General features: G+C 38.1%; 1 protein-coding gene and 1 long non-coding RNA gene across 2 annotated transcripts in view; one reads left to right on the forward strand and one right to left on the reverse strand.

Annotated features, from left to right (window-relative positions):
- Nucleotides 1-26,177, forward strand: part of Gucy1a2 (guanylate cyclase 1 soluble subunit alpha 2) — a 187,504-nt gene extending 161,327 nt beyond the window's left edge. The window contains exons 7-8 of the mRNA XM_090319588.1: nt 10,697-10,851; nt 21,880-26,177. Coding sequence (XP_090175714.1) covers nt 10,697-10,851; nt 21,880-22,087 — 363 coding nt within the window. The 3' untranslated portion in view covers nt 22,088-26,177. The remainder of the gene's footprint in view (nt 1-10,696; nt 10,852-21,879) is intronic.
- On the reverse strand, nt 6,794-10,969 carry LOC150045627 (uncharacterized). The gene is made up of 4 exons (XR_016532828.1): nt 10,850-10,969; nt 10,646-10,765; nt 7,893-7,924; nt 6,794-6,878 (listed from the first exon to the last, which is right to left on the reverse strand). It is a non-coding gene; the product is annotated as an uncharacterized LOC150045627 (long non-coding RNA).
- Nucleotides 26,178-27,736: the final 1,559 nt, after the last annotated feature.

Here is a 27,736-nt window from a genome sequence, read left to right on the forward strand (position 1 = left end):
GATTAATAGTGCAAGCTGAATTAGGATTAGTTACACAACCCCAATGTAAGAAGTATTTATTCTTTATAAGTATCAGGAGTTTGGCCTAGTGGTAGAGTGCTTGCCTAGCATGCACAAAGACCCAGGTTCAGTTCCTCAGTACCACATCCATAGAAAAAAGCCAGAAATGGTGCTGGGCTCTAGTGGTAGAGTTCTAGCCTTGAGTAAGCCTAGGACTGGCACACACAAAAAAAGTTGTTAATCATAGTTTGCAAATATTGATGAAGGATCCTGCCATGAATATCTAATGGCATCTGTGGTTAAAAAAAAAGTAATAATGCTGAATGTACTTAGAGGAGGGATGAAATTTGGGCCTAGTATGGAACTTCCTTTCATTCATTCAATCAACATGTTATTGGTGTCTACTAAAGGTGAAGCCCCTTGATAAATACTGGTAGGAGAGCGATGGCTCTGTTGAAAAGGTGCCACTTATGGTCACACAGCTTCCAGTGGGTCTGAGAATGTGAAGCCCACCAAGAGTTCCTCTTGGGATTTGTGAATCTTGCTGAGTGACTGCTTCCAGTTTTGTTAGTCATTTGCAATAGACTAGCCAACCCAAGGTACCTTTGCCTTTTCGGGGTGTTGATTTACTCCTTGAATCTTTAGGGGGTCACATCTCCCAGGCATCTCCAGTTGACACCTCACCCTTAGTTAAGGAGCCAACCTGCTCCGTGTGATGAGCATGAGCGCCACCTAATGTCCAAATGATGTCAGTGCTTGTAATGCCTATCACCTGAAAGGTTGTATATGCACCAAAGGAATGATCTGAGTTTTTCCTATTCAAATTCAGTCAGTGGCAGCTTATTTGATAGGTAAAAACACTTTTTCGGTCTTTTAAAAATTAAGTACTTTTACATGGAAATTGCCGTTTGACAAAGCCATTTATGAATACATCTTGATCGACGTCACCCCTTCAACGTTCTCACCCTTCCTTTGCTCCTCCTAATTAGATTGTTGACTGCATTTCCCCCCCCTTCCTCTTTGTGTTTCTTGGTGCTGTATGTTGCTGAACTTTGACTTTCTAAGGCATTGCATTATTTAAATTCTCCTCGGAGTCTACTGTATTTCAGGTAATACATTTGTATACACTTGCCTACTACCCAGTGTATTTACTTAAAAGTTTATAAGCTAAATGTAACTTCTACATATAAGGGGGAAACATGGACCCTTTTATTTTTGGGCCTGAGACACTGAAAAAATACTTTGAATATTAAGCATTTTGTAAGTAAAGCCCTTCTTCATGTTAGTGCAGGGCATATGGTTCACATTTTTAGAAAAAACAATGTCTTAGAATAGCTGAAGGCTAAGAATGATCACTAATATAGTTCAAATGGCATGCAAATTCCTCTTTTCCCAGTTCCATCTGAAAGCTAGCAGGGTAATATTGTTATAATTAATAAGCCCTATTGACACATTAGCATCACTAAAGACCACAGCTTATTTATGCTAATTTTATTTTGTGAGTTCTCATCTTGGCTAGCATGTGGAGCAGTCCTGCCTGGTTATGACATTTCGATATTGTGGATCTCTGATACAACTTCATTATTATGCAAAATCTCACAACAATTTAATCATTGAGAAACTACTGCCTTTCCCTTGTCCTATTCCTTTGGCAATGCCACATAACTAATGAGACAGTTTCCATGGAGCCTTGGTTAAACTTAAATTATCCTTATGCTGTTTCTAGTAATGAAAAGGAATTATTAAAGAAAGCAATGAGAATGCAATGCTACAAATGCTGATTCACTAGAAACCGTAAGAATTGTGTTCCATTTGGGCTTCAAATTTACCCTGGCTGTGCCTGCTTTAGCCAGCCATTTATCTTTTGTATTTCAGTTTCCACATGTGTGGAATTAGGTACATGAACCAGAAAATTTCCCAGCCCTTTTACCAAGAGAATGCAAATACCAATTAAATACTATTTTGGATAAAAGTTATGTTTCAGATTGGCTGTCATTGCTTACCCAGTATCAGCCACACATAGTATATACTATGATTCTTGTATTATAATTTACTGTTAAGTAGTTATAGCAAGAGGTTACAAATCTGTAAGTCAAATTATGAGTATCTGGTTAGGGAGAATTGTCCCACAGTCCTCCAACAAATAATTGCTGGGGATTCTGAAACCCTTGTGTCTATAATGCCTTCCACCAGCTTTCGTGGCTTAGGAAATCATTATCATGAGCCCTTCCAGATAGAGTGACAACCCATTGCTGAAGGAAACTTGTCTTCATCAGCTGAAATGCACTGAGTAGGAGGCACAGTTCTTCCATAGTTTTCTACACATATATTTCTGTTGCTTTTAAAACTCATCAGGAGATATTACAGGAATGGTTGGTTGGCAACGTTAGTTCTCTGGGAATAATATGGAAAGAATGCTATGAAGAGGAGGCCATTTATGTGTCTACATTGGTGGAGGAATTTGTACAATGCTGGCTGAAATTGTTGGGAGGCGAATAGTGGAGCTAGGTCAAGTGCTTGGGTTGATAATCGGGGGGAAAAGTCTGTGCTATAGAATGGTTGATGTGCCTCCCATGAATCTCGATTTTGGTTGCACATGAGAAACCCTAAATTTGTTAATGGAGTCCTAGTGCCTGTGAAGTTACAATCTCTTCAGGCAAAATTGTCATATGCAGGCAGGGTTGTATATTTCCTGTAACTCGGGGATAGAATGCTGAGCCCATACTTTAATTCTAGAGTGTAAATGTAGCTGTGTTGTTTGTTATTATAGAGTTGGGAAAAAATATGTGGTTATAACATGCTAAGAACAATGAATGTTTAACCTCTGTCAAATGCATTGTTTTCTCTTGATGCATGACTTTGGAAATAGACGATATTGTTTTATGAATCATAACTTGTATCTCTGTTTCAACTTGGTAAGACTTGAAGTACTTTGAAGGCAGAAGGTAGTTTTAGAAAGGGGGGCAGAGATAGAAGGGAAAGGTAAGAGGCAAATAACTCCTCATATTTTATAGTTTAAAATTTTGATAAGGGATGAAAAAGCAGATGTTTGTGTTCTGTCCATTGAAACTGGGTTTCTTGGGCTACAATTAAATGCTCAAACTAAGAAATGTTTGTTGGTTGACTCTTGGGTCTTTTGAATAAAGTAGCTACTCCCTTTCTTCTTTATTCTACTCTTTCGTCTTACTAAACAAGCCCGTATGGAAAGCTTATGTTTGGCTAGCTAATGTAGATGGCAAAATTGGTGTCATTATGTACTCATTTAATACTATTAGAATCCTTTGAAAAGGGATAAGGAGGTTTAGGGGAAAAGTTCTATGTCCACATATTCAGCGACAACAAAAACAAACCCTAATAATTTCTTGACTCAATTCTACAAAAAATTCCTTCCTTCCTAGCTAGTGTAGTTAATAGCTGCATTTTGACAGAAGATGATTTCCTTAGTTAACAGGTATTTTTTCAGTGGTAGTCTCAAAATAGAAAAGTCTCAGAATTTTGAGGTTTTAGCAATTAACAGATTGTTAAAGAAATGACTTTATTGTATAATTGCCCAGAATAAAATCCACCTCATACCATAAAGATGTACTTAATAGTCAAACCATTCTATGATATTTTATTTAGTCTAATGTTACAGATGCAATTAGCAGAGTGTTTTCTTACAATTGTTGTGCAAATAGTCAAATATATTAGGTAAAGTCTTTCCTGTCAACATGTCCTTTTTTTTCTGGAATGTTGGCAGTAAACACTCCTTAATCATTTATTATCTGATCAAATTTTTATTATAAATGATCACTTGTGAATTTTAAAAGGCTTTATATCTAGCACAAAATGATGCCTTTTTAACCTCTAAATTATACGCTGGTGATTTTTTCCCATATATTTTTTATTGTAATTAATAGAAGGTGCATTACTTCACGCACATTGATACCTTTCTCATGTCTTGGTCCCCATGTCATCTTCCTCCATTTGAAAACCTCAAACACTACAAACCCACTCCCATTTCAGTATTTCATCTATACAAAAGTCACAAAGCAATAACAGTTGTTGCACTGTACATCTTCAATGATTTGCTAACCTACATGTGATGGGAGTGTTTACTTGGTCCAACATTGCCTACTAAGTGAAATTTATCCCTGAATGGTACCTCCATAAGACTCAGAATAAATAGTGTAAATAGTTTGCTCACACAAAGTGCTCTTTGTCCAAGCATCTTACCTGCGAATGTGACATTTTGACACTGTCTGCCTGGAGGGTGAGTCCTGAGATACCGCAATTGTGTGTTCCTAGCTCATCCAGGAAATAAAACCACATAGGGCATGTGAGTTGATTGCATTTTTGTCTTTGAATTCTTGAGCTTCTGAAGTTGGAATTAAACGTAGTAATTTTCTTCTTGTTGGGGAAATAATTAGTAGAGAACAAGAGACGCAGGCCATGATGCTGCCCAGGTCACCTGATCTCAGAAGCTAGGCAGGGTCAGACCTGGGACAATGAGAAAATCAGTTCTATTCATTTTATTGGTGAAGAGAGCATTTTATAATACAACTAATACTGATCAATTTTTGACAAATTTTGATTTTTAAAAATGAAGGCTTTTTTCCTTACCTAGCTGCCTGAATGCATTCTCTAAAGCATAACATCTTGTATGTGTTTATAATAGACAATAATACTGGGGATCGAACCCAGGGTTTCACACACAGCTAGTCAAAAATTTAAGACTTATGCAAACATGAGTAAACACTGCCTTTTACTACTAGAATATATTTATTTGGTCGATATCTATGGACCTTCTTTTTTAGTTTTGATCTTTTCCCTTGCCGAGCTATATACGTCTGTTTCAACACCAATTGGTATTTGTTAACTTACTGGCTCATGATGTGAATGAATCATAGTTGCAGTTTGACTTAGAATGTTCTAAAATTGATCAATCTTCTTAATGAATTAATGTGTCATATAGTGCAGCAGCTACCATTAAGTGTGGGAAGATAGTATATTTTGTTGTTGTTGTTTGGTTGGTGATACGGCCTGGACACTGTCCCTGAATGTTTCTGCTCAAGGCTAGCGCTCTGCTCTCCCACTTTGAGCCACATCTCCGCTTCTAGTTTTCTGGTGATTACTTGGATTTTCCTGCCCTGGGTTGCCTTGAATCATGATCCTCAGATCTCATGCTCCTGAGTAGCTTGGATTACAAGGTATGAGCTACCAGTGCATGTAACGCAGCTTGTGAGTGGTTGCTGTGAGTAAAACTAACTTCATTAGCTAGCTGTTGTGTCACTTGAAAAGCTTTCTTTTACTAGTGAAAGAGCAAACAAGGGTCTTTAATCAGAGAATATATTCATCCTAATGATAGAAGACCACAGAAGGCTGGTGGAGTTAAGTTTACCTTCCCAGCACTGGCTTCATCCTGAAGCTCCTCAAATCAGTCCCACACAGCTCTAGCTCCTGTGTCGCCAGTGATGGTGCTGCAGCACTAGCTGTTTACTGCAGTGTTGCCTACTGTCCATCAACACACACCCAGGGGCAAGAAAGCTTTCTTCTTATAGCTCCCTGCAAATCCCTCTTTCATTGACTTAAAGTACTAACATACCTTGGTCACTTTGGTTCTACTCTTTCATTTGGTAGTGGAATCAGTCCCGCAGAATCTGCAGAAATGAGAATAGGAGTGAGTTCCTTGAAGGAAATGAGAGTGATGACATCTGCGGAAGTTTTCTTGTCTAGAGCAAACATAGACATCATGTTTGCTCTATAGTCTTCTATGTTTTGTCAAAACTTTACACTTCTGCCAATCTACAAAGCTTTAATCAGATCATTCAATGCAGATTAAAAAAAATTATCATTGGGCCAGGAGCATGGCCTAGTGGTAGAGTGCTTGCCTAGCATGCACGAAGTCCTGGGTTCAATTCCTCAGTATCACATACACAGAAAAAGCCAGAAATGGCACTGTGGCTCAAGTGGTAGAGCACTGGCCTTGAGCAAAAAGTATCCAAGGACACTGTCCAGGCCCTGAATTCAAGCCCCAAGCCTGGCCAAAAAAAAAAAATTAAATGATGGATCTTTGGGGTGGACTGGAAATAGCAGCAACCAATTTCTAGCTGTGAAAACCAGAAAAGGTATGCAGACAACTGACAATGTATGTGGAGGCACTAGTTTACCTAAGTGGGGAGTGTAGAAGTTACTGCTTGGCTAACCTATTTAAATAAAGTGAAATTCTGCTAAGCTGAATCTAAGCCCCTCATTGATAGTTAAATGTGGCCCTCTGTTTTGTCTAACTGCCGAATGCTCTTGGAACATTCTGAATAGGGCAATCAGTAAGTTCCTCATATAGGCCACACAATTCCTGGGAAATCTCAATGACTTCTCATAAGAAATGTACAAGACAATGAAATCTGATGATTCAGCTTGCCCGTTTCCAATGGTAGAATTTTGTCCTCGGCAAAGAAAGAATCTCCCCATCCTTTTCTATTGTAAAATAAAGACAGATCATCCATGTTTGTTTATGGCAGTTGGTACTCTTGTACACTTTGTAGATGGATTTCTAAGGGATTGTTTTTAATGACTTCTTTCCGCCCTCACTCAGCTCCAAGAATATCAGGGTCTTTATACTCACTCACCCTGTCCAGATGGTGACAGTTCATGTTCTGAGAACTTTTATTTCAAAGCCTAGGGTCTTTTGAAAGTACTGAGAGGTAAAAGTGTACAAGCATTCTGCATAGTTGGTGTTAGGGTCTGTTCCTCCACCAGAAAGCACAGAATAGAGAAAGTGGGGAAATGGTCAAAGTGAGATTCATACCTGTTCTGCTCACAATGACCACAGTAGTGGATCCCGGGCCCATACTGACAGTCATCCTAGCCTCTCCAAGCTGAATGTTACTGGAGCAATCCTGTGTGACAGACGGTAAAAATACAAGGTTAAAGAAACATCATGCCATTACAGAATGTGTTACTAATTTTAGAGAAAAGCATTTCACAGTCTCATTTAAAAGAAACATTTCCCTCTAGCACTTCCCCCATTTAAATCCAAACCGATACTACAGGCCTATTCTGATGAGTTTTTTCAGATAGAATTTGTAAGAGATCAAATTCTGCTTCCAGCCATGTACTGGGTGTGGATTTTTGCTTCCACCTTAGAGTATTTTAAAAATTGGGCAAAATATACAACACAGCAGGCTGTATGACAGTGGACATTAGACTATGAAAGTGTGGCACTTGAGACACCAATGAAATAATCTCTACAATTGTTCTAGCTTCTTGTCTCAAGAGACCTCTGGGCTGGAGCTTAGAGAGAGTGAAGGAAGAATCACATACGTCTAGAGTTGAAGATGATGTGGAGCTGAGGTGCATTACATACAGAACACCACAGAAAGCTTCCAAGATCTTTTCCATATATTCCATAGAACCCTGACTAATGAACAAGTGTAAAGAAACTACCTGAGCCCTGAGTGGGAAGGAACAAGACAACTGAAAGGATGAGTACTAGACTTTCACACAGGACTTGGGAGAAACACTTATCCCCATCAGGCAGTCAAAAATCACCTAAATTGCAGAGAGCACCCAGAAGGTTCTGATGTTGGTAATAGAAGAAAATTTGTCCTTCACAACACATTGCTCCAAATCTGTCTAACAAAACTTAAAAGCAGGCGTTGAAAGAAACGAATTGTTCCCAAGTAACTTGACTGTGTCCCCAAACAAAGTTCAATAGCATTTATAAAAAAACTACTCAACAAGGTCAAATTGATGATATTTGGCCCCCACTCAAGAATTAGTAAGCATGAAGAAGAGCTGAAAACTTGACTCATAATGAGGAGACAAGTCAATCCATCAGAACTGACAGACACAGGCCTCTAACAGATGTTAGAATGAGCAGACAAAACGAGAATTAAAACAGTTGTTCTTACCATATTCCGTATGTTCAAGATTTGAATTATTCCTGGAAGACAAATAAATCACCCCAAATTTAACTTCTTACATGAAAAATAGTATCTGAGATAATACGCTGGATGTGATTCATAAGAGATTACTTTTTTCTTTTGCAGTATCTAGTCAGTTTGCAGACAGAACAATAGAACTCTAAAATATGTACAGTGAGATTTTCACTGGAGAATCACTAGGGGAAGAATTTGAACATTCTAACATGCATGTAAATAGAGGGAGAAATAGAAAAATATGTAATTTTTTTTACCTGTTTAGATAAGTTCTAAGCATAACTCTCTTCTGTTAGTCCTTGGGCTTGAACTCAGTGTCTGGGCACTGTCCTTTAGCTTTCTCAAGGCTAGTATCTACCACTTGAAGCCATAGCACCCCTTCTGGCTTCTTCTGAGTATGTGATACCAAGGAATCCAGTCTACGGTTTGGTGCATGTTAGGCAAGCAAGCACTGTATCACTGGACCGCACTCCCCACCTTAAGCATAACTTTTTTTTTTTTTTTTTTTTTTGGCTCATAGGGCTTGAACTCGGCCTGGGTGCTGTCCCTGAGCGCTTCAGCTAAGACCCACATCTCCATTTAACCTCTAGAAAATGGGAAAAGAGTCTCAGGTCCTTTTGTGTCTGGGCTGCCTTTGAACCTTGATCCTCAGATCTCAGCAGGTAGAATTACAGGATTGAGCCACTGAGCCCAGCACTAAGCATAACTCTTAAAACCCATATAACAGAGAGCACAACGAACTCAAAGTACAAAAAAAAAAACAGAAGTAATGGTCATTTACTGAAAACTAGTTGATAAATACTGAAAAGCACCTGAAAAGCACCATAGGAGAAAAATACATTACATACAGGGAAACAAATGGAATATTTTAAAAGTAGTATTTACTTTAAAGATAATGGAGGGGAAACCCGTCAATCTGGAATTCTATACCCAATTAAAGTATCCTTCAAATACAAAGGTGAGAAGTAAACATTCTTGAAGCCTAAGAAAGCTGAAGGAATTCTATGAAGTTAGGTAACAGGAAGTAAGTCCTTCTGGCAGAAAGGACATGATACCAGGTGGTAGTCTGCATGCGGCACAAAGAAATGAAAATCTTCTTAGTAATAACTTGATGACCCATTGCCACGTCTCTTCCTGTATAACATGAGTTGAACCAGGAAGATCCGCCTGTGTGTGCCAAAACACATGGAAGAACAAGAAGAAAAGGACAAAGTCCTTCCGAGAGGAAAACAGAACTGCAATGACAACTGAGACCCTTACCTGGAAAAGTGTATTATTGTTTATTGTTGGTGAGGTTTGAATTCAGGGCCTGTGTACTATGCCTGAGCTTTTTTGTCCAAAGTTAGCATTCTACTACAGCACCACTTCCAGTTTTCTAGTAGTTAGCCAGAGCTGAAGAATCTCATTGACTTTCCTGCCCTAGCCAGCTTTGAATTATGATCTTCTGATCTCAGCCTCCTGAGATAGCTAGGATTATATACATGAGCCAGGTGCCAGCCTGGCTTGAGTGTTTGTATTTTGAGGTTTTACTAATATTACAGATTAACATTTTCTTTCATTAATTCACATAATTCTTAAGTTGTGCCTTTACCTTATGGTTTTTAATGTACTTAAAAAGTTTTTCCTCCACAAAAGGACATGTTTTTCTTTTTATTCGAAAGATTCCATGTATCTAACTCCTGTATTTCTATATGAATCATTCTGAGCTATTTCTACTCTGTCCTTATATAATGATATTCATGTAGCAAATATATTTCTACTAGAACTTGGTATCTGGTAAGATGAATATTCATTATTTCTTCAATATATTATGGCTCTATCCACAATGCTGAAATTCCTAATAGTTGTTAAAGCTAGTTAGAAATGGGAGAACAGCCAGATTGGATTCATGTCAAGCTATGGGTTGATGGATGCACAAGTCTTTCGTTCTATTTGCAACAGTTTGTCTAGATTGACGTTTTATTCTTACAATCAGTAAAGAGTGAAGTTTTCCTGCACGGTGGAAAGATCGTCTCCCTCTCTGACAGTTTTTATCCTGCATTCTTTTAGAATGAAGGGTTTCATCTCCCATACCCAGTAGCTTCCTGTAGACCACGTGGACAAAACTTCAACTGTTTATTGAGGGCTCCTTCAAGGCACAGACCAAATTAACCATCAGATTCTCAGAAAATAAATACACTATGCTTTACTTTTTCATCGTTTCAATCAGTGACTTGACTGATTCAAGGGTTTAATTCTCTGCAACTTCATTTTAATAATCTGTTCCGGGAACTCCACCAATGTATGCAACAGTCATCACGTCCTGTGTTTTGAGTGCCTGCTTTGCTTGAGGTATTGTTCTAAGTGCTGAGTATCAAGCAGTAAGGCACTAGGTAAATATGCTTCTCTCATGGAAAAAAATCCAACAGTCGATAAAAGAAGCAGAATTACAAATATTTAACTTAGAACTGTGTTAAAGCTATGGAGGGAAATAATGGGGATCTCAGGAGAATCACTGGAGGACAATGTGAGGGATATGGATTCTGATTTAACCTGTAGATTTATGCAGAAACGTATAAGCATAGATATACATACACACATTTTCCTAATAGTCCACCTATTTATCTCACAACATTCACCATCCTTGAACACTGTACTTGTCTAGAAATTAAGCTCCCAAAAGTGACTGAGACTCAATGTCTGTCTTTCATGAACTCTGATCTTAATTATTTGACACAAGTACCTACCATTGCATCTCAAATGGATACCAGCGTGATCTTTACGTTTTCCTTTTCTAGATGAGGATAGGAATTCACTCAGGCTCCGTGTTGGCTGGAGTTGTTGGGGTGAGGATGCCACGATATTGCCTGTTTGGAAATAACGTGACTCTGGCAAGCAAATTCGAATCGGGAAGTCACCCTCGGCGTATCAATGTCAGCCCAACCACTTACCAGTAAGTGTCCCCCCCTTCTTCCTCCTCTCTGGGTACTGAGTTGGAATCCTGTTATTTTGTGATCATCTTGTTTTATTTCTTTTGACCCTGTCATTCTCCAAGATGTCAGTAGACCACCCCATCTGAAAGATAGAAATTGTGACACAAACTGTGAGAGTAACTGGAAAAGCTGACGCAAACGATTGGGGGGAAATGACAAACCTGTATTTACCTATCTGTCTTGGTGTGGTATACCTGCTTAAGACACAGTGGAACGCAAATATTAAGGGTCTCCAATGTACTTTCAATCCCAGCATCTTCAAAATGCTCCTCACTATTGAGAAAAACCAAAGTAGTAAGATAGAAAAAAAAGTTAACAATTTACAAATTGTATTTTCTTTGTATATAGTATATTGATCTTAATATTTATTTTAAAAAGTAAATCTTCAAACTCTATATTGATCTTAAAGTCATCTCTGACATTAGTATTTTTTTGCCTTCTCAGTTCATCCTTGTTTTGTGATATCTCGCCTATTAAAATAATATATTCCATGTAGGCAGAGTATGTCTGGTTTGGTGCATTAATATGTTCCCTAGAACTTAGGGGAAAAACATTTAACATAGACCTAGCACTTTCTAAACATTGAGAATTAATGAGTTCAGTGTTGAGTAGGGCAGACCTCTATGAGTGTTAACAAACATTATGAAAATGTCCCACCAGGCTCAGAATTTGTGCTAATCATTGTTATCCATTTCATTAGTATCTTATTTTAGTTACCTTACAAATCACATTGATAAACTATTAAGAACATCAAAGTCTACTGCTTGAAGTACTAACTTTCTATATGTGATTTCCTAAGCAGTAGAACCTTATTTTACATATTCTAATCTATATAAGTGGTATTTGGCCATATTCTTTCCCCTGTTTTGAACAACAAAAAAAATCTCATGGTTTTAGAATCTGTCTGTGATGAAACACAGGACATTCGGTACATTACATAACTGCATGCTTTATTTTATATTTCTAAATTCACACAAAGTATGCCCTTAAGATTATTTACTTTGCATTTCATATGACAATTTTAATTTTCAGATTTAAAAAATTCAGTAAAATCTTCTAAAATTCCTTGCGCACACACAATAGAAAATGTCTCCCGAATCAGGGCTACAACTCTGATTGGACAGTCCTCAATTCTTGAGATGCTGTGTGAGTCACTGTCTTGCATGAATGCTCAGGGATCATGTCCTCTTCACCGAGAGCATTTCATTGCTGATTTTTATTTCTCGACAGAAATAAATCTGTATTGGTTCTAGATCTCTCCATGTTTAATGGTTTCATTTTTACCTAATAAATGTGATGTTTACCCTCCTCTTTGTTCCCACTCATCCAGATTTATAAATAGTGCAACCTATTACAAAGAGTAGCCTTACCACTGTGTTACTGATCTATAAGACAGAAATTGTTGCTAATATTGAAGATGGCTTCGGCAAATTTTGAAGTGGCATGAATAACTTCCCTGTGCAGAGCTAATTTCTTGAAAACTTTTTAATTGTGTTAATATGAAAATTTCCTTAACTTTTAAACATTTATACCTTTCTCATTTTACAATTGGTTAGCTCCTATTTTTTTAAAATGGCTGTTATGTTTCTGCTGTGAAAAACCTCTTTTCCTGATAAAAAGTTGAGCTTTGCTTTTTTTTTTTAACCACAACTACTCACAAACAGTTCATTAGAAAATGAGATTTGCATTGGACCAGACTAAGACAATACTTCAGAATTAGATGTGTGGGTCAGAAAGGACTTACCCATTGCCAGGTGCTTTTAATCCTAGCTACTCAAGCTGCTGAGTTCTGAGGATAGCAGTTTGAAGCTAGCTTGGGCAGAAAAGTCCCTGTGATACTGTTATTTCTAATTAATCACAGGCTGCAAAACAACTCAAGGAGAGTGCCCAGGCCCGACCTTCAAGCCTTTTTTTTTTTAATAAAAAAGAAAATGAGTACCTATTCAGAAATTATTTCTAGGGTTTAACCTGATGCTCATAGAGTTCTTATTACCTGGAGTATAGTAGATGTTTATTGCTTCATCCTGTTCTCATGAAGACAGACATCTTCTTTCTGCACTTCATTCTCCCATTTTTAAATGCTTGTATTACAGACCTCATCTGTCAATATCAAGGAAAGAATGCACTTGGTTATTTGGTCAAAGTTATTTGAGCTATGGGTCAGAATGGAACTAATAAACAGTTTTATTCTTACAAGTTTTTATTAGCACTGGTCTAATTTCAAGTTGTTTTCCTGGAAAATACCCCATTCTAAGCAGAGATATAGAACTGTTTAATCATTAATTACTTACTACGTGCTTCATTAATTACTTACTATGTGCTTAAATAACCCAATATGTTATCTAATTGTCTCATAGCAGTGTCATCTAAAATCAAGTTGTCATCACTGCTATGTTCTCTTCTGAAAAGTTTGTAAGACCAGGATCTTTACCTATTCCAGCTAGTAGAATTTAACTTCCTTGCTTAGCATGATCTCCCCCACTCCCACCCTCCATGGCTGAAGACATCATCATACCTCAACTCTTCTTCCTCCCTCTTCCTCTAGCAAATGTGAGGCCCGAATTCAAACCCCAGTATCACCAAAAAAAGACCCTAAATTTTCAGTCTTAAATTACAAGTATCTTTATACCATGAGCCATTAAGCTTAAAATTCCATAATTCAGACAGTTAATTTCCAGGGTAAGAATTTATGCACTGAGTCTAATGTTGGCTGAGATATTAAGGATCTAGAGGGTCAACAGCAGATCTTTCACCTCTAAAATCTCATGGCAGTCATAGCAGACCTCCATTGGATATTTTATCCTCTCTAATCCATTTACATTACCCTCATATAGTCCTCTATGTGAGTCTGTAATAAATTCAGTATCGCTCTCATTGTCATTTTTCAAATGAGAAGGAAGGGGGACTTAGAAAGCTCTCCTAGATCACCAATAACTCACATCTAAATTAAGTGTAGGGACTCAGAATTCACATGTACAGGTTTCCATTTTAGAGCCTGAGTCTTCATCCATGGCCAAACTACCTCATTGATAACTAATTTAAAAAAAACCAGTGAAGTCAGGAGCGTGGCACTCTAGTGGTAGAGTGCTTGCCTAGCATACACAAAGTCCTACATTCAATTCCTCAGTATTACATACACAGAAAAATCCCAGAAGTGGTGCTTTGGCTCAAGTGGTAGAGTGCTAGCCTTGAGAAAGCCCAAGGACAGTGCCCAAGCCCTGAGTTCAAACCCCGGAACTGGAAAAAAAAACAATCCAGCAAATGAAACCACAAACCACAGAGAAAGCCATCAAATGATAATTAGGAAGAAGTTCCTTTCTTTTCTGGCCTCCTTGGGCATAACACCAAGAATGTACTAAGGTTATTCTGCATTTCTTGTCCTAGGAGGGTTAATAAAACAAAGCACATTCTTCCTTTGAGTCTCCATTTTTCTAGTCACACATCTTTTCCTGGATTGAAAAAGAAAAAGTGTAGGCAGTGGACAATCTCAGGTGAACCAGAAAGCTGGTTTTATGGAAGGGTAAAGTCTTTTCATTAAGAATGCATTAATGTGAATAAGAAGTTACTGGGTCTTGAAAAGAGAAAAAGCAACATTTACTGACTTAAATATCTCCATTTTCTCATTTATGGTTAGTTTTGGCTATAGCAAATAACCTATGTAACTTTTCATATTTTCCTATTTCTTCACTTTTCTCATTCAGATTAAAGGAAATGACAACATTTTACATTTGTCTCTTTCAGGTATTTTTTGGTATTTGCATATTAAATAAATTCTCTCCAAAGCATAATCTTCTTGCCAACAGAATTATTCATGAAGCTAGGGTATCTGTTGCTCATGCTTGTAATCCTAGTTATTCAGGAGGCTGAGATTATTATTTTGGTGATACAGTCTAGCAAACTAACAAAAAGTTGGGTTGGAGGCATACCTAAAGCGGTAGAGTGCAGGCTCACAAGCATGAGTCCCTGATACTAAACCCTCTCCCTCCAAAAAAAAAAAAAGGCAAGAATAGTCATGAATATTACATCATCTGTGAACAATTCCTTTTTTAACCTCCCAAGATGAAGCCAGTCTTATTGGTCCCTAATCTTGTAGTCATCAGTTTTTCTCATTGTTCTTACTTTTGTAATACTTCGTGCCCTAGGAAAGATCTTGATGGCTTTCACTTGTATCTTAACAATCCTTATTTGCCATTCTGTCATAGCTTATTCCATTGAAAACTGGTTCTAGAGAAATTCTGATATAGCATTTAAGCATTATTTTCTTTGGAGATTTGAGAAAAAGTTTCACATTCGCAAGTCTAAAATAAACATATTTCATCATATTACTTTCGATGATCCTCTGTATGCCATGTAGTATATAAATTCTCAAGCATCAATGAGGGTTAAAACCCTAAATCGTCTTTCCTCTTCTACAAGGAAGTGAAGGACCGTAATGGCCAGATAATTTTAAGTGATTTGCCCAATGCAGTCAGCTCAGTTCCCATCTCATCTGTATGGAAGAAGAGGTAAGAGTTATGGAGTTTAAGAGCAGTGCCTGTCCTACTTCATTCCTATTTACTACCTTGCAATAATTTCCTTCTACAGAACATTGAGTGTTTGGAGACAAGAAGTATCACTTAAGGAAGATGTACAAGGAATACGTTATAAAACGTTATTTAAGGTAGTTAAAATAATAAACACATTGAAGTCTTAAGAGAATCAGGGTGGGGAGTATATCCTTGCTTTTACCTTCCAATTCTTTTCTTTTTCTTTTTCCAATTCTATTTCTACATGTTCTTCTTTTAAGACAATGAAGCTTAGTCTTCAAACAGGCACAGTTACATAGGAAACAAACAACATGAAATCTTTACCATAATTTCTGATCCTATTTTTTTCAATAAAGAAATCATTAAGCAATTACTGACTAAAAATAGCTGACCTGTTGTCTTTGTATATAAGAGATGAAGTAGAAGAAAAGCAGAGTATTTGCCAGTCTGGGGGCTTGAACTCAGGGCCTAGGCAGTATCCTTGATCTTTTCCAAGGCTAGTCTCTACCACTGGAGCCACAGCACCATTTCTGACTTTTTCTGTATATGTGGAACTGAATAATCAAACTGTGGGCCTCATATACACTAGGCAAGTACTGTATTACTAGGCAATACTCCTGGCCCTGATAATTGTTTAAGGAAGACTTCTGACCAGAGAAGGGAGTTAGTTACTTTATGAGGGCTGATTATAGTTATCTTTTCTAATCTCTTCTGTCATGGCTTAAACATCTGTTATGTAAAACTTGTGAGTTTTTAAAATATTAAATCTTCTTAGCATTTAATGCAGATCATACACTGCTAAATGTCAACACTGGCAATGTCCAGAGAAGGCAAGGGGTATAATCATCTCTAGCTACCCCCATCCTCAAGTTAATGATGGCCACTTACATGACAGCACAGTGTCAGGACTCCAGTGGAGTCCAAAGTAAGCACATATTACCTTCAGTATGCAACCTAGAATGGCTTGTAGAAAGAAAGGAGCGAGGATGCCGTAGGAATGCCTCTGAGCTGAGAATGGCGGTACATGCCTGTAATTCTAGCTATTCAGGGGGTGGAGATGGGAGGACAGTCAATTGGCGTGGCCATTTCAACATGAAAATCTCCATGTATACGTCTTCCAAACTACTCTGGGAGGCTGAAGTAATATAAAGTGACACCTCTTGTCTGAGCTACAGTGGGAAAACTGGAACTCAGGGAACTGGAAGTCAGAACTGCAGGCCAAGCCAGCCAAACTGAGACCTTATTTCAAAACCAACCAAGGCAAAAAGGAATTGGGAGGTTCTGCCTAAATTGAAAGGAAATGCTTCTGAAACTCCTGGCCTTATGATTGGCAATGAGCATGCAGAAAAACCTTCCTCACTTCTTTTCTTTTGAAACCTATCCAATTACTTGAAATTTATAACCCCCAACATGATGATCTTATAAACAATGCTTCCAAATGTGCAACTAGAAACACTAAAAACTTTCAAGTATTTTCAAAATAGTGAGGTTCTTTTTGGCTTCATTTCCTGGTAAGCTAGATTCATACCTACTTTATCTGAAGAAGCATGTTACAGAAGCAGGAAGGAAGGAAGAAAAAAAGAAAGCAAAAGAACGAACGAACCACTGAGTTTCAACGGATTTCAGTCTGTCTAGCTGACTTACACCCTGGACTTGCTTTGGCCCTGTCTTCAAACCGTATAATCCTCTTGAGCAGTGAAGCACAGAACAGATACAATTCCTTCTTCTTGTCCATTCAGGTGGAAAAGAAAAAAACTTTACAGGGAAAATGTGTTTTTCTAAGTATTCTGGAGTTCCTACAAGTCTTCATGTCTTTCTCTAGCCCTTGGACATAGTGCTACATGCCACTACTGGAAGGGTCTCATGCATTCAAGAGCAGAAAGACAGTCAGATGAATCATTTGTACCACTAATAACGCAGTAGATAGAATGACCAAAGTTACTCTTATTTTGTGCTTAGAATTAATCTTTTACTTAAAGGGGAGGCCAAGCAAATACAGGTGACCACACCTATAATCCTAACTACTCAGGAGGCTAAAATCTGAAGTTAGCAGTTCAAAGCCAGCCTAGGCAGAAAATCCAGGAGAATCATATCCAGTTAACCAGCAAAAGGCCAGAAGTGGAAGTATGGCTCAAGTGGTTGACCAAAAAAAGTCACACATGAGTTCAAGCCATCTGCTGACAAACCATACTTCCCCTCAAATAAAACTCATAATTATGCAGAAGTATGAATGTTGCACAACTCTTTCTTGTCATAGGAATGAGTAAAATGGAAAGGGTACCAGAGTAGATAGAAAAATACTAAAATTTCCTGTCCTATTTCTCTAAGTGCGCGCGCGCACGCACGCACGCACGCACGCACACACACACACACACACACACAGTTAATCAGAAGAGTAAAATACAAGTGCCAATGTGTAATCAATTCCAAAACAATGACAAACTTACAAAGCATAAAAACCATTCTAGGTACGTAAGAAGAAAGGGACAATATTAGGAATGATGTGCTTAACAGATGTCTAGAAGGGACAAAGATGCAGATTGTAGGCTGGGTAACTTGAAATTTAGATCTATACAATATGGAACTGGCTGCTTAGTCAAGTTCCTAGCTCTGTGGTCACAGTATGGGTCTCAAGCCACAACCACACCAGCCTCTGAACATCCTGAAACTGAACACTTAGATGACTGAGTCTTGCGTTGTTGTTAGGGAGATGAAAGAAAGGATCACCACTACAGGGGCCCATTTTCAAGGCACGAAGGAAGCTAGAAACTGGGACCTACTTCTTTCAAACACTAACACTGGTCCTCAGTACTGATGATCGATTGCCAAGGGAAGCTTTCTTCTGCCATTCCAGTGATGGACAAATAACTCAACTTGTAGGAAATGTAAGAATTGTCTCAGAAGCTTGGTTACAACAGACATTGTTTAAAGGCAGTTTCATGCTGAGTCGCCATGTACTTGACACTTTGTCACTTATAAATAAGGAGAAAACAGATTTTTGGAGGAAAATGAACTCTTCTAGAAGGGTATGATTTGTTTTCCTAAAATATTGAATCAAAGTGGCTATAGAATCACACTGATAAACATAGGGGATGAACACTTTAAATAGTTCAACTTCCAGACTGCCAGAAACCCCTCAACCCTATGGAATGATGGTACCGTATGCCATGGGTTAAGTGGCCCTAAGGGAAGATACCACACCTGCTGGATTTAGTGGCACTGATTATCAGAATGCACTCAGAATTTCATTGATCTGGCCATATGTAAAGCTTCTAGTTTTCACTTAATGATTTGCTTAAATAGGAAGAAATTTAAAAGATATTAATCATGATTCGAATGCCTTTGATGTGGAAGAAAGAGACCAAAACAAACACGCAGATGACATTCATTACAGCAGAAGTAAGTCCATTAAAATTTTTGGAGGAAGCAGACATAAGGCAGACAACAAAAAAGAATTTCCAAAAAGGATGATTCATATACTCACAGATTTACAATAGGAGAAGCAATCATAGGAGAAGAATGAGCTTTTGGACATTAAACATGTAGTATTTGAAGTTTCAGATTGCAACCTTCCAGAAAGTACTATAGATAAAAATGAGTAATCAGAGATAGAACAAATCAGAAGAGCAATTCACCAAGTCCAATATCTGACTAAGTAGAAACCATATAAAAATATGAAGAAATCATCAGAGAAACACCAAGGGAAATTTTCAAACATGAACAGCACAACTTGTTACAGCAAAAGGTTCAAAACCTCCTGGTATTAGTCATTGCAGCGAATATAAAAGCTGTACTGAGGCACTTTGTTTTCCTTAAGACCAAAGATTTTTTTAAATGTTCCTATCCACTGGATTACTAAACAGAATAACATTTTACTTTTTGGGTTTTTCATTCTCTCTCTTTTTGTCAGTCCTGGGGCTTGAACTTGTTTGGGTACTGTCCCTAAGCTGCTTTTGCTCAAGGTGAGCATTCTACCATTTTGAGCCACAGTACCATTCCCCAAAGTGCACATTTTTAGATCACTATGCCTTTGAAATATACATAAATATGTACATACATGCATGTACACACATATATACACTCACGAATATATGGAAACATACAATGTATGTATGTATATATATATATATATATGTCTCAAATACTTTTCCAAGATGTAACGGATAGACCACAAAGTTAGATGAAAATTACTTGGTGGAGAAAGACATGCAAAATAGGTCCAGGTGTCTACCCAGCTCTGTGGCTATAAAGAGCCACACCTTAGACTTCTATGATGCCACGTTTCTGGGGGTGCTTAGGGGTCATCCACCCACCTTACACAACAGAGAATTTTTATTCAGAAAATCAATTTGTAGAAAATAGTGTTGATATGAGTGAGGGTGACAGGTGCTCTTATGACACTGGTTGCTGAAATTCTATGATAGCATATCACCCAGCTGGAGATTACAGCTGGGGATTCATGGAGATTTACGTAGAATCCAAGCTTCCTTCTCAGTCCTGAAGTGCCGAAGAAATCACTGATTTAAGCAGAGCTGTAGAAGCAGGCCAGGGACCTGGATTTAATGAAGCACTTCAAAGGGCAAAGGAGATCCTAGCCTTGGATCAGAGTCCTCATTCTTCATCTCTGTCCACACAGTTGATCATTTTTATTCAACACCATGACTCATAATCATCACCAGGCATGCTGTGTAAAAGTTTCTTCTCACCTCCTCCATGGACCCCTTAGTAAGTCCTTCTGACTGCCCTATAGGAAGTCATTTGAGTAGTGCACTTTGATATTCACAAAGACAAAAACCACCAGCCACTTCCTGGATATCACAAGAACTGCAATCCACTTTCATTGAAATCTAAAACCCTACTTGGTTTTATGGATAGCAAAATGTTTACTTGGGAAAAAAAAAAAAGAAATCCTGTAAAAAGCTGACATCCCAATGTTTTCCAGCACAGTCTGTGAGATTTATTTAAAGTGTCAGGAAATCAATGTGTGGCAAAGAGTTTCCTGCCAGCCAAAATCCAGTGAACTATTTAAAAGTCCTGGCATCTGGAGCAGCTGGTGACACCCCTCCCCTCCTTTTTTTTCCAGTTGTCATTCAAAAGTATTCTCATAGATGGAATCCCATTTCTATTTTCCACGGTCAGAAAGTACCAATGATTATAGGACAAAAGACAAGGAGAGGCAAACAAATGGATTCTGTTGGTCATATTTCCTGTTGAAATTCTTTACAAGATACCCCCATGTCCACAACCAAGTCTTCATGGTCCTCCACTGGATAAATTTCCTCTTCTCAGTTCTTTGCATTTACCTTTTGTGTCTTGCTTTCTTATGGCACCATTTTGTTTCTACATTCCCACTGTACCATTGTAGGGGTTTTTTTTCTTAAATTTATTGTTTATGGACGGGTTCATTCTTTTATTTCTGGTTTCCATCTTTGTTGACAACCCCTTTTTAGGCAGTGTCCTACTGACTACACTTACAAGAGCATCTAGGAGATTTTCCATTAGAGAGTTGCTGAACTAAGTTGAATTTTGGAGCCACACATGTAGATATGGAATCAAGCAGAAATCTCTAGGAGGAATCAATAAGTTTAAAGGATAAATCTTCAATATGAGCACTGGAGGGAAGAATGCTCCAAGCCCAACAAAATAAGCACCAAGAAGTGGGTACTTGTTTGAGGTGAGAAAGGTGGCAGACAAGGGGAGTAGGAGAAAAATGCAGTGTGGAATTCTTCGCATATACCACAGAAGTAAGAAATGTAAGGGAAGGAGTGGGGGAGAGGGGGTGACAAAGATGAAGATGCACTGTATTCATCACTGCCTTGTTACATGCCTCCTCCCATGTTCAACTACTTAAAATAAAAATACAAAAATACATGGAACGTTTTTTTTTTTAAAGAGACCAGTAAATGCTAGTGAACTAGGGAAAATTTACTAAGATTTTTGTTTCTAAAACTCAATAACCAAACCTAGGAGTCATAGATGTTCCACAAAGCTAAACACTTGATTTATGTATTGGGCATACAGAACAATGTTTAAAGCTTATTGAGAATGTACAAGACAGAGGGGGAAAAAAGCACTCCAAAAACCGAGCAGACTTTCAAGACAGGCTGGGTAAGTTCTGCATATATGAAATAAAGCCTTGTCTCTTTTTTTGTCAGCCCATTATTTTAGAGGGAAAAATAAAGTTTGAGCAAATATTTTTCTAAGGTAGTGTTTAGGAAGAAACCACACTTGGATGTGTATTTTTATATAGTGTAATTAAGAAACTCGGTAGTTGTCTATCATAAATAGCATGTAGGGATGTTTCCCGAGTCATAGCAATTTTCTTCTATTGGAAGTCTTTGTAAAGGAATCAGATATGAACATGGGTGCCCAGTCATGTACCAGCCTCCTGAACTTTGGAAATTTCTACTTATTCATACTTGCCCTGGAGTTTGATTCATGTGATTTGTGTTGTCTCCTTAGATTATTAAAACGTGAAGAAAGTTTCACATTCATTCCTCGGTCCCGTGAAGAACTTCCCGATAACTTTCCCAAGGAAATCCCTGGGATCTGCTATTTCCTGGAGGTAAGGACTGGACCAAAGCCACCGAAACCTTCTCTCTCTTCATCGAGAATAAAAAAGGTTTCTTACAACATCGGCACCATGTTTCTCCGGGAGACAAGCCTCTGAGGCCTACTACAAGAGTGAAGACTCCTCCCAAAAGCACAAGCCCACAACCTGGGTCACCACAGAAAGGGTGGAGGGACATTGTTCTTTCTCTTCCAAGGCTTTGTGGAGACAAAGCAGTGGAATCTCTGTGTCATGTCAGGCAATAATCCTTCAACAAATGGGGGACCACTGTCAATAAAAACAGCTGGAGGGTGGGATGGGGGAATGAAATGTGTCCACTCTATAAGCATTTGAGGGGGGCATATATATTTTAACTACAAGTAAAAAGGCCCCCTTTCAAAACTGACCAATAAATAGACTCCATGTTTTCTCGCTTGTCACCCATGCAGACACCTTCTCCTGTATGTTTGTACCACTTTGGAGAGCCAGTTTTGAGAATTGTCACGCTATCTTAGTGAACTTGGTAGAGGAGGAATCTTTTCTAACTTTGTGTTTCTGAACAGACATTTTCATACATGCACCATGGCAGTGTGGCCAACACAGCAAAAATACTTGAGGGATATTACCTATTTTTATACATACCTCTTCTTCTAGATAATTACATTTCACATGGCATTATTAGATTTCTCAGAATCTGCTCCTGTTTGGTTAGGGTATTGCATAATGCTAGCCTACTAATGTAATCTCATTTGGCTTATTTAGGGAGATTATATGGATTCTCCATCCAAGTGCTAATCAAGAGTTTCAACTGCAGAGAAGGCATTGTATGTGTCCTGAGTAAATATATTTTTTAGATTCAATTAATGTGGGGTGGACTCCAAAGAACAATGGAATTTCCTAGTAGCAGATTATTGTGTGTAACCAACACGTGGGGTAGAGGTCTTCTGTGGTCTTCTAACAGATTATCAGCTAAAAGGAATGTCTGGCTACACAGTAGATCCTTCCGTGTAAGCACTGCGAAATAGGTATTTCCAGGTAATATCCAGCACCTTGTAACTTCTCCAGTAGATTCCTCCATACTGTCACTCATGATTTAAAAAAATTATTATTTGTAGAAAAGCAAAGTTCTACAGTTTGACTTAATGTGGCTTCTAAATTCAGCAAATCACCTTTCTAAACATGGAGTAGGGCTTCAGAACAAGTTGGTATTGGAGTTAGGTCGACTGTTTTACTAACATAAAACTTGATCTTGTTATCAACATTGCATGAAGATATGATTACAAGCTCGCCATGAAATTAGGACCACAATGTGTCCAGAGTTTTACCTATTTGTGATCTAAGGTAAAACCTGCAGTTTCTACTTGAGTTGAATGAATGGGGAGCACTGATTGGTTTTCTTCAAGGCTGGAGTGGGCCTGCCACTCCAGGAAGACCCTCACCGAGTGCAATATATTTCTTTTCTGTTCAGGGATTTTGGTTGTATTGTGATTAAGTCATGATATAGCTATCTATCGATATATGTGATATAGCGGTATATAGTCATAAACTAATTAAAATGTAGTCGGTCAGGTTTCATTAGCCTCTTTAAGTTCTTTGTGTATATATAACTAGGAAATATTTATAGACAGGCAGAGTATTTGTTATAATCACGATCCCTTGATATTTTGAAGTCTGTTCTCACCCCAGGGTTCCTGAGGGTGCTGCGGTGGGGCTCTCAGTTTATTTCTGTCCCCTTTGTGCTGGGCCGAGGTTTGCTTTCAGCCATAAGGGGACAGAAGAGCAGGGTGTGTACATGAGGCTGTGTGAACTGAGAAGATATTCTCATGATGGCGATCGCTAAGAAATCGCTTCAGGAGGCTGAAATGTGAACTCCCCTGCTCCACAGGGGACAAGTGGGGGTTGCAGCCTGTTTGGATGAAGAAGCTTAGAAGCACTTTAAAACTTATACTGATACTAGAAAAGGCCCAACCAAGGTAAAGAGCTCTCCATGACAGAGGCATGGAGAGAGAGCCAGACTTACTGAGGTCATTTCTGCTTATGCTCCCCAGGAACTTAGAGCTCATGGTAATATAACCATCTGATCTATTTCTCTTCCTTTTGTAAAAAAATGACTTGTGTAAGCAACTATTTGAAACCCATGCTTATTCTCCCAGCTTATTCTTTGGGTAGTATGTACATTTTAAAATCTGATTGGACATCTCCACTATTCTGTAGCTGAACTGGAGAGAATTTGGGTAGATACTCTCAATTCATTGGATGAATTGCAAACTCTGTATTGCTTTATATAATTTTAAATGGAGAAGAAGTCATTGAAAAACATGCTAGAGACCTATTATAAATCATGGACAGGATGTAACCTACATTTTTCATACACTAACTATAATCAAAATATATATGTATATGTGTTTTAAGATTGTCTCATGGTTCTCAATTTTTCCCCAACTATTATAGTTCCACTGTTTATTATATATTTTTGCAATATATGAAATGTCTTGTCTTTGTGGCTGCAGTCATAGGTATTATAAGCTGTGAAACAGCCCTGTATTTTTATTTGCCCTACACCATGTTGTCCAAATAGCCTACTTTGGGAACTATGATGTAACAATATGACCGTATTTGTATAATTTTTGACTAATACCTCTACAAAATTCTCATTTACTCACAAATCATTAGGAATAGTACGCATTTTAATCTGGCGGGTTAAATGGAGTTTAATTAAAATGGTGCAGCATGCTTAACCTACTCTCAAAGGAATACTTTAAAGATCATTTTGATGTAGATAATACTGTCATTTGCCAACAAGACTACAATGAAAAACATCAAAATCTCCCAATATTTACTCAAAGCTTCCTGAATCTATCTGTATCATAGACCTTAATAAATAGGTGACAAGGGCCATAATAAAAAAAAATAGTAACATGCCTCAGAAATTGGATCTCTTAGCTGTAATGGAGAGAAGATACAGCCTGAAGATATAACTGATCTACCTAAAATTTGCTTTTATATTCATCTCATATCATTTTATTTCCAGTTAATTTGGATTTCCCTTTTAATACCGATTATATGAGACAGACATTGAACCTTGAGAATTCACAATTCCCACCCGTGTCCAGCAGCTGTGGTGTGAGGACACATGGTTTTGTTGTGAAAGGCTGTGCCTCCCTAGAGACAGCAGGGCGAAACAAGGCACTTAACAACTTAAAATCTCATTCACAAGCTCAGCCAGGCTTTAAATTTGTAAATTCCTCAAAAGAAAGAAAAAAACTCAAGCAATAAAGCAAATTGATAGAAGCAAAGAGTAAAGCCACTACGGAGCATTTCAGACACCATCAAGATTTTCATTGGGTCCAGAACTATCTTGCTGCTAGTCAAAATACTGTCATGGGTTTAAAGTTGTGAAGAATTAAGTGGAAGTTCCATTCTGGCCAGCAGCAAAATAGGGTGGTTGACTGCTGGTGCAGGTACGGAGGGTTGGGGTAGAAAGTCAAATCACTACACACAGACATTCACCTTGCCACGTGGTTTGAGCAAGATCTTGCTCATTCTCCACCCTCTCTTTCTCTATGCTACCCTTGGGTCCTCAAACAAACTCTCTTCCCTCTCCACTTCTAAGCCTGATGGATTTCCCAGAAAATGTTGCTGATGCCCACAATTCCAGAGCTGAATGACAGTGACTGCCCATTTCTCCCTTTTTAAAATATAACCTGACTTCAAGCATAATCTGTTCAAAGTACAGTCTGACTACAGAGTACACTCTGACTCCAAGAACTTCAGGCCATTTCTGAAAATGTACCTTTGGGATTAGGTATGTATGAATGAATATGCCAGTATCTTTCAGCCAACAAATACTACAACTTCAAGCCTATAAACTGACATCCCTATTTTTGCTTAGTTATTTCTACTATTGATCATCAAACTGTAAATACAATAAGTATGTCATTTCAGAGACTTTCAAACCCATGTCTCACAAAATCTTGAGAGATTTAACGAGTAAAGTTTAACATGTTCCAATGTGACTGATGATTCTATAGGAACTTCTTGACATAAAGGAGACCAAATTCACAACCAGCAGGTATGCATTAGTTGTTTTAACTTGACAGAATAAAATTTACTGTTTAAGGAGCATACTCTCCTTTGCTATGGACTCAAGCTCAGAATCCTTTTGGTGGTGAATGAAGAACAGATCCTGATATGATACTATAGATGGATTTATCTAACCTGGTCAGAACATATTGAGATAGTGTGCAAAATTCCTTCCTCACACTTCATTTAAGCAACTAGTAGCATTGTCCTGCCACCTTTCTGTTTCATCCCTTTGTTCATTCTTCCATGATCAATGTTATTGTTACCTTTGTTTCTAAGCACAAGGAGAGTCACAACCACTTTTACAGCATCAGGTGCTTTTATAAAGCAATGGGTATCTTTAGTTTGTGTGCAAGTATGTGTTTATTGAAAGTAGATATTATGTGAGTAAAAGGAACTTAGCAGAATTTAGCAATGTAGAGAAGTTTGTGTCTTTATTTCTTCTATGTTGCGAACATTTCACAAGTTCAGTTAAGTAACTCAGTGCCATCTCATCCTTAAGAAATGAACTAGTTCAATGCTCTCAACTGATCTGCTCTGAAGTATCTCACTGGTTCCAGACGAATTACATAGAGAATTTTTGAGGCTGCAAATTGCTAGATTATTCCCTTCAGAAATCTGAGCCCACTAAGTATCAGGTAGGGCCTAGATGTCTGCATTTAGACAATCAACTCTAAAGGATTCTAATGTACACACAGGCATGGAAACCATGCAAGCGTATGCAAATGATCCTAATTACTAGCAGGAAGGCAAGTTGACTGAGATAGCAATGTGATTTAATGTTATTTTGAAAAATTAAACACTCTAGGCCTCATGCCATTGTTTCTTTCCTACATGTTGATCGCAGCCTTGTTTTCAGATGTATCATCTGCTCTATGAGCATGCATCTTTAAACTTAGTAGAGACAGAAGCCAACACTGATAATAAGCATGAGGGCTGAGCATTGCTCACGATAGGGCTATTAGGCACTCTAGCCATGGACCATTTTCTTCATTACTGCCAGAGTTGTGCACTGCATCACATTTGCGGTTCCTCACCATGAACTTCAGGACACAGAGACATGTTGAAATGACAGCCTGACTTCCGGATGCTTTAATCTTTGTGTTACACAGCGATATCAACTTAATACTTTGTCTCACTATGTAGTTTTTTTTTTTTAACATGGCATGACGAATTCATCCCAAAGTGACTTCCTAGCAATACTTTAACCACAATTCTTCAAGCAATAATTAAAGCCATGGTTGATGAGGCCATACACAACTTGCACTTCTGTGCAGTTCACTGTACCTTCGGGGGAAATGGAGACAGGATTTATATAAGCAATAATGTAGGCAGCATGGACTTTTCACAGATTTCTCACTAGTCTAAAGCAAAATAAACCACAAGTGACAACTCAAATTAAAAAAAAATAATCTGAGCAAATGGCATGCTGTGTCTCAGAAGTTATTCATTCACTCATAAATTAACTTAGCCACAGAATGGCTAATCCCAACAGATTATTTCTGTTGTAAAATTTGTAATATTTACCGTATACCATTTCTGTTCCTCTCAAAGAGATTTGAATATTATTTGTAATACTGTCCAGTTGTATAGTGTACAGGAGTGAATCAGTGATGGAGAGTAGAGTATCCCTGTAAGAGCTGACTGACAATGTAAGCTTTCCAGAACCGAAGATGAGTTTAGGGA

This window comes from Megascapheus bottae, chromosome 27 (assembly GCF_031878675.1).
Source record: "Megascapheus bottae isolate mThoBot1 chromosome 27, mThoBot2.hap1, whole genome shotgun sequence".
In the NCBI taxonomy this organism is placed as follows: Eukaryota; Metazoa; Chordata; class Mammalia; order Rodentia; family Geomyidae; genus Megascapheus; species Megascapheus bottae.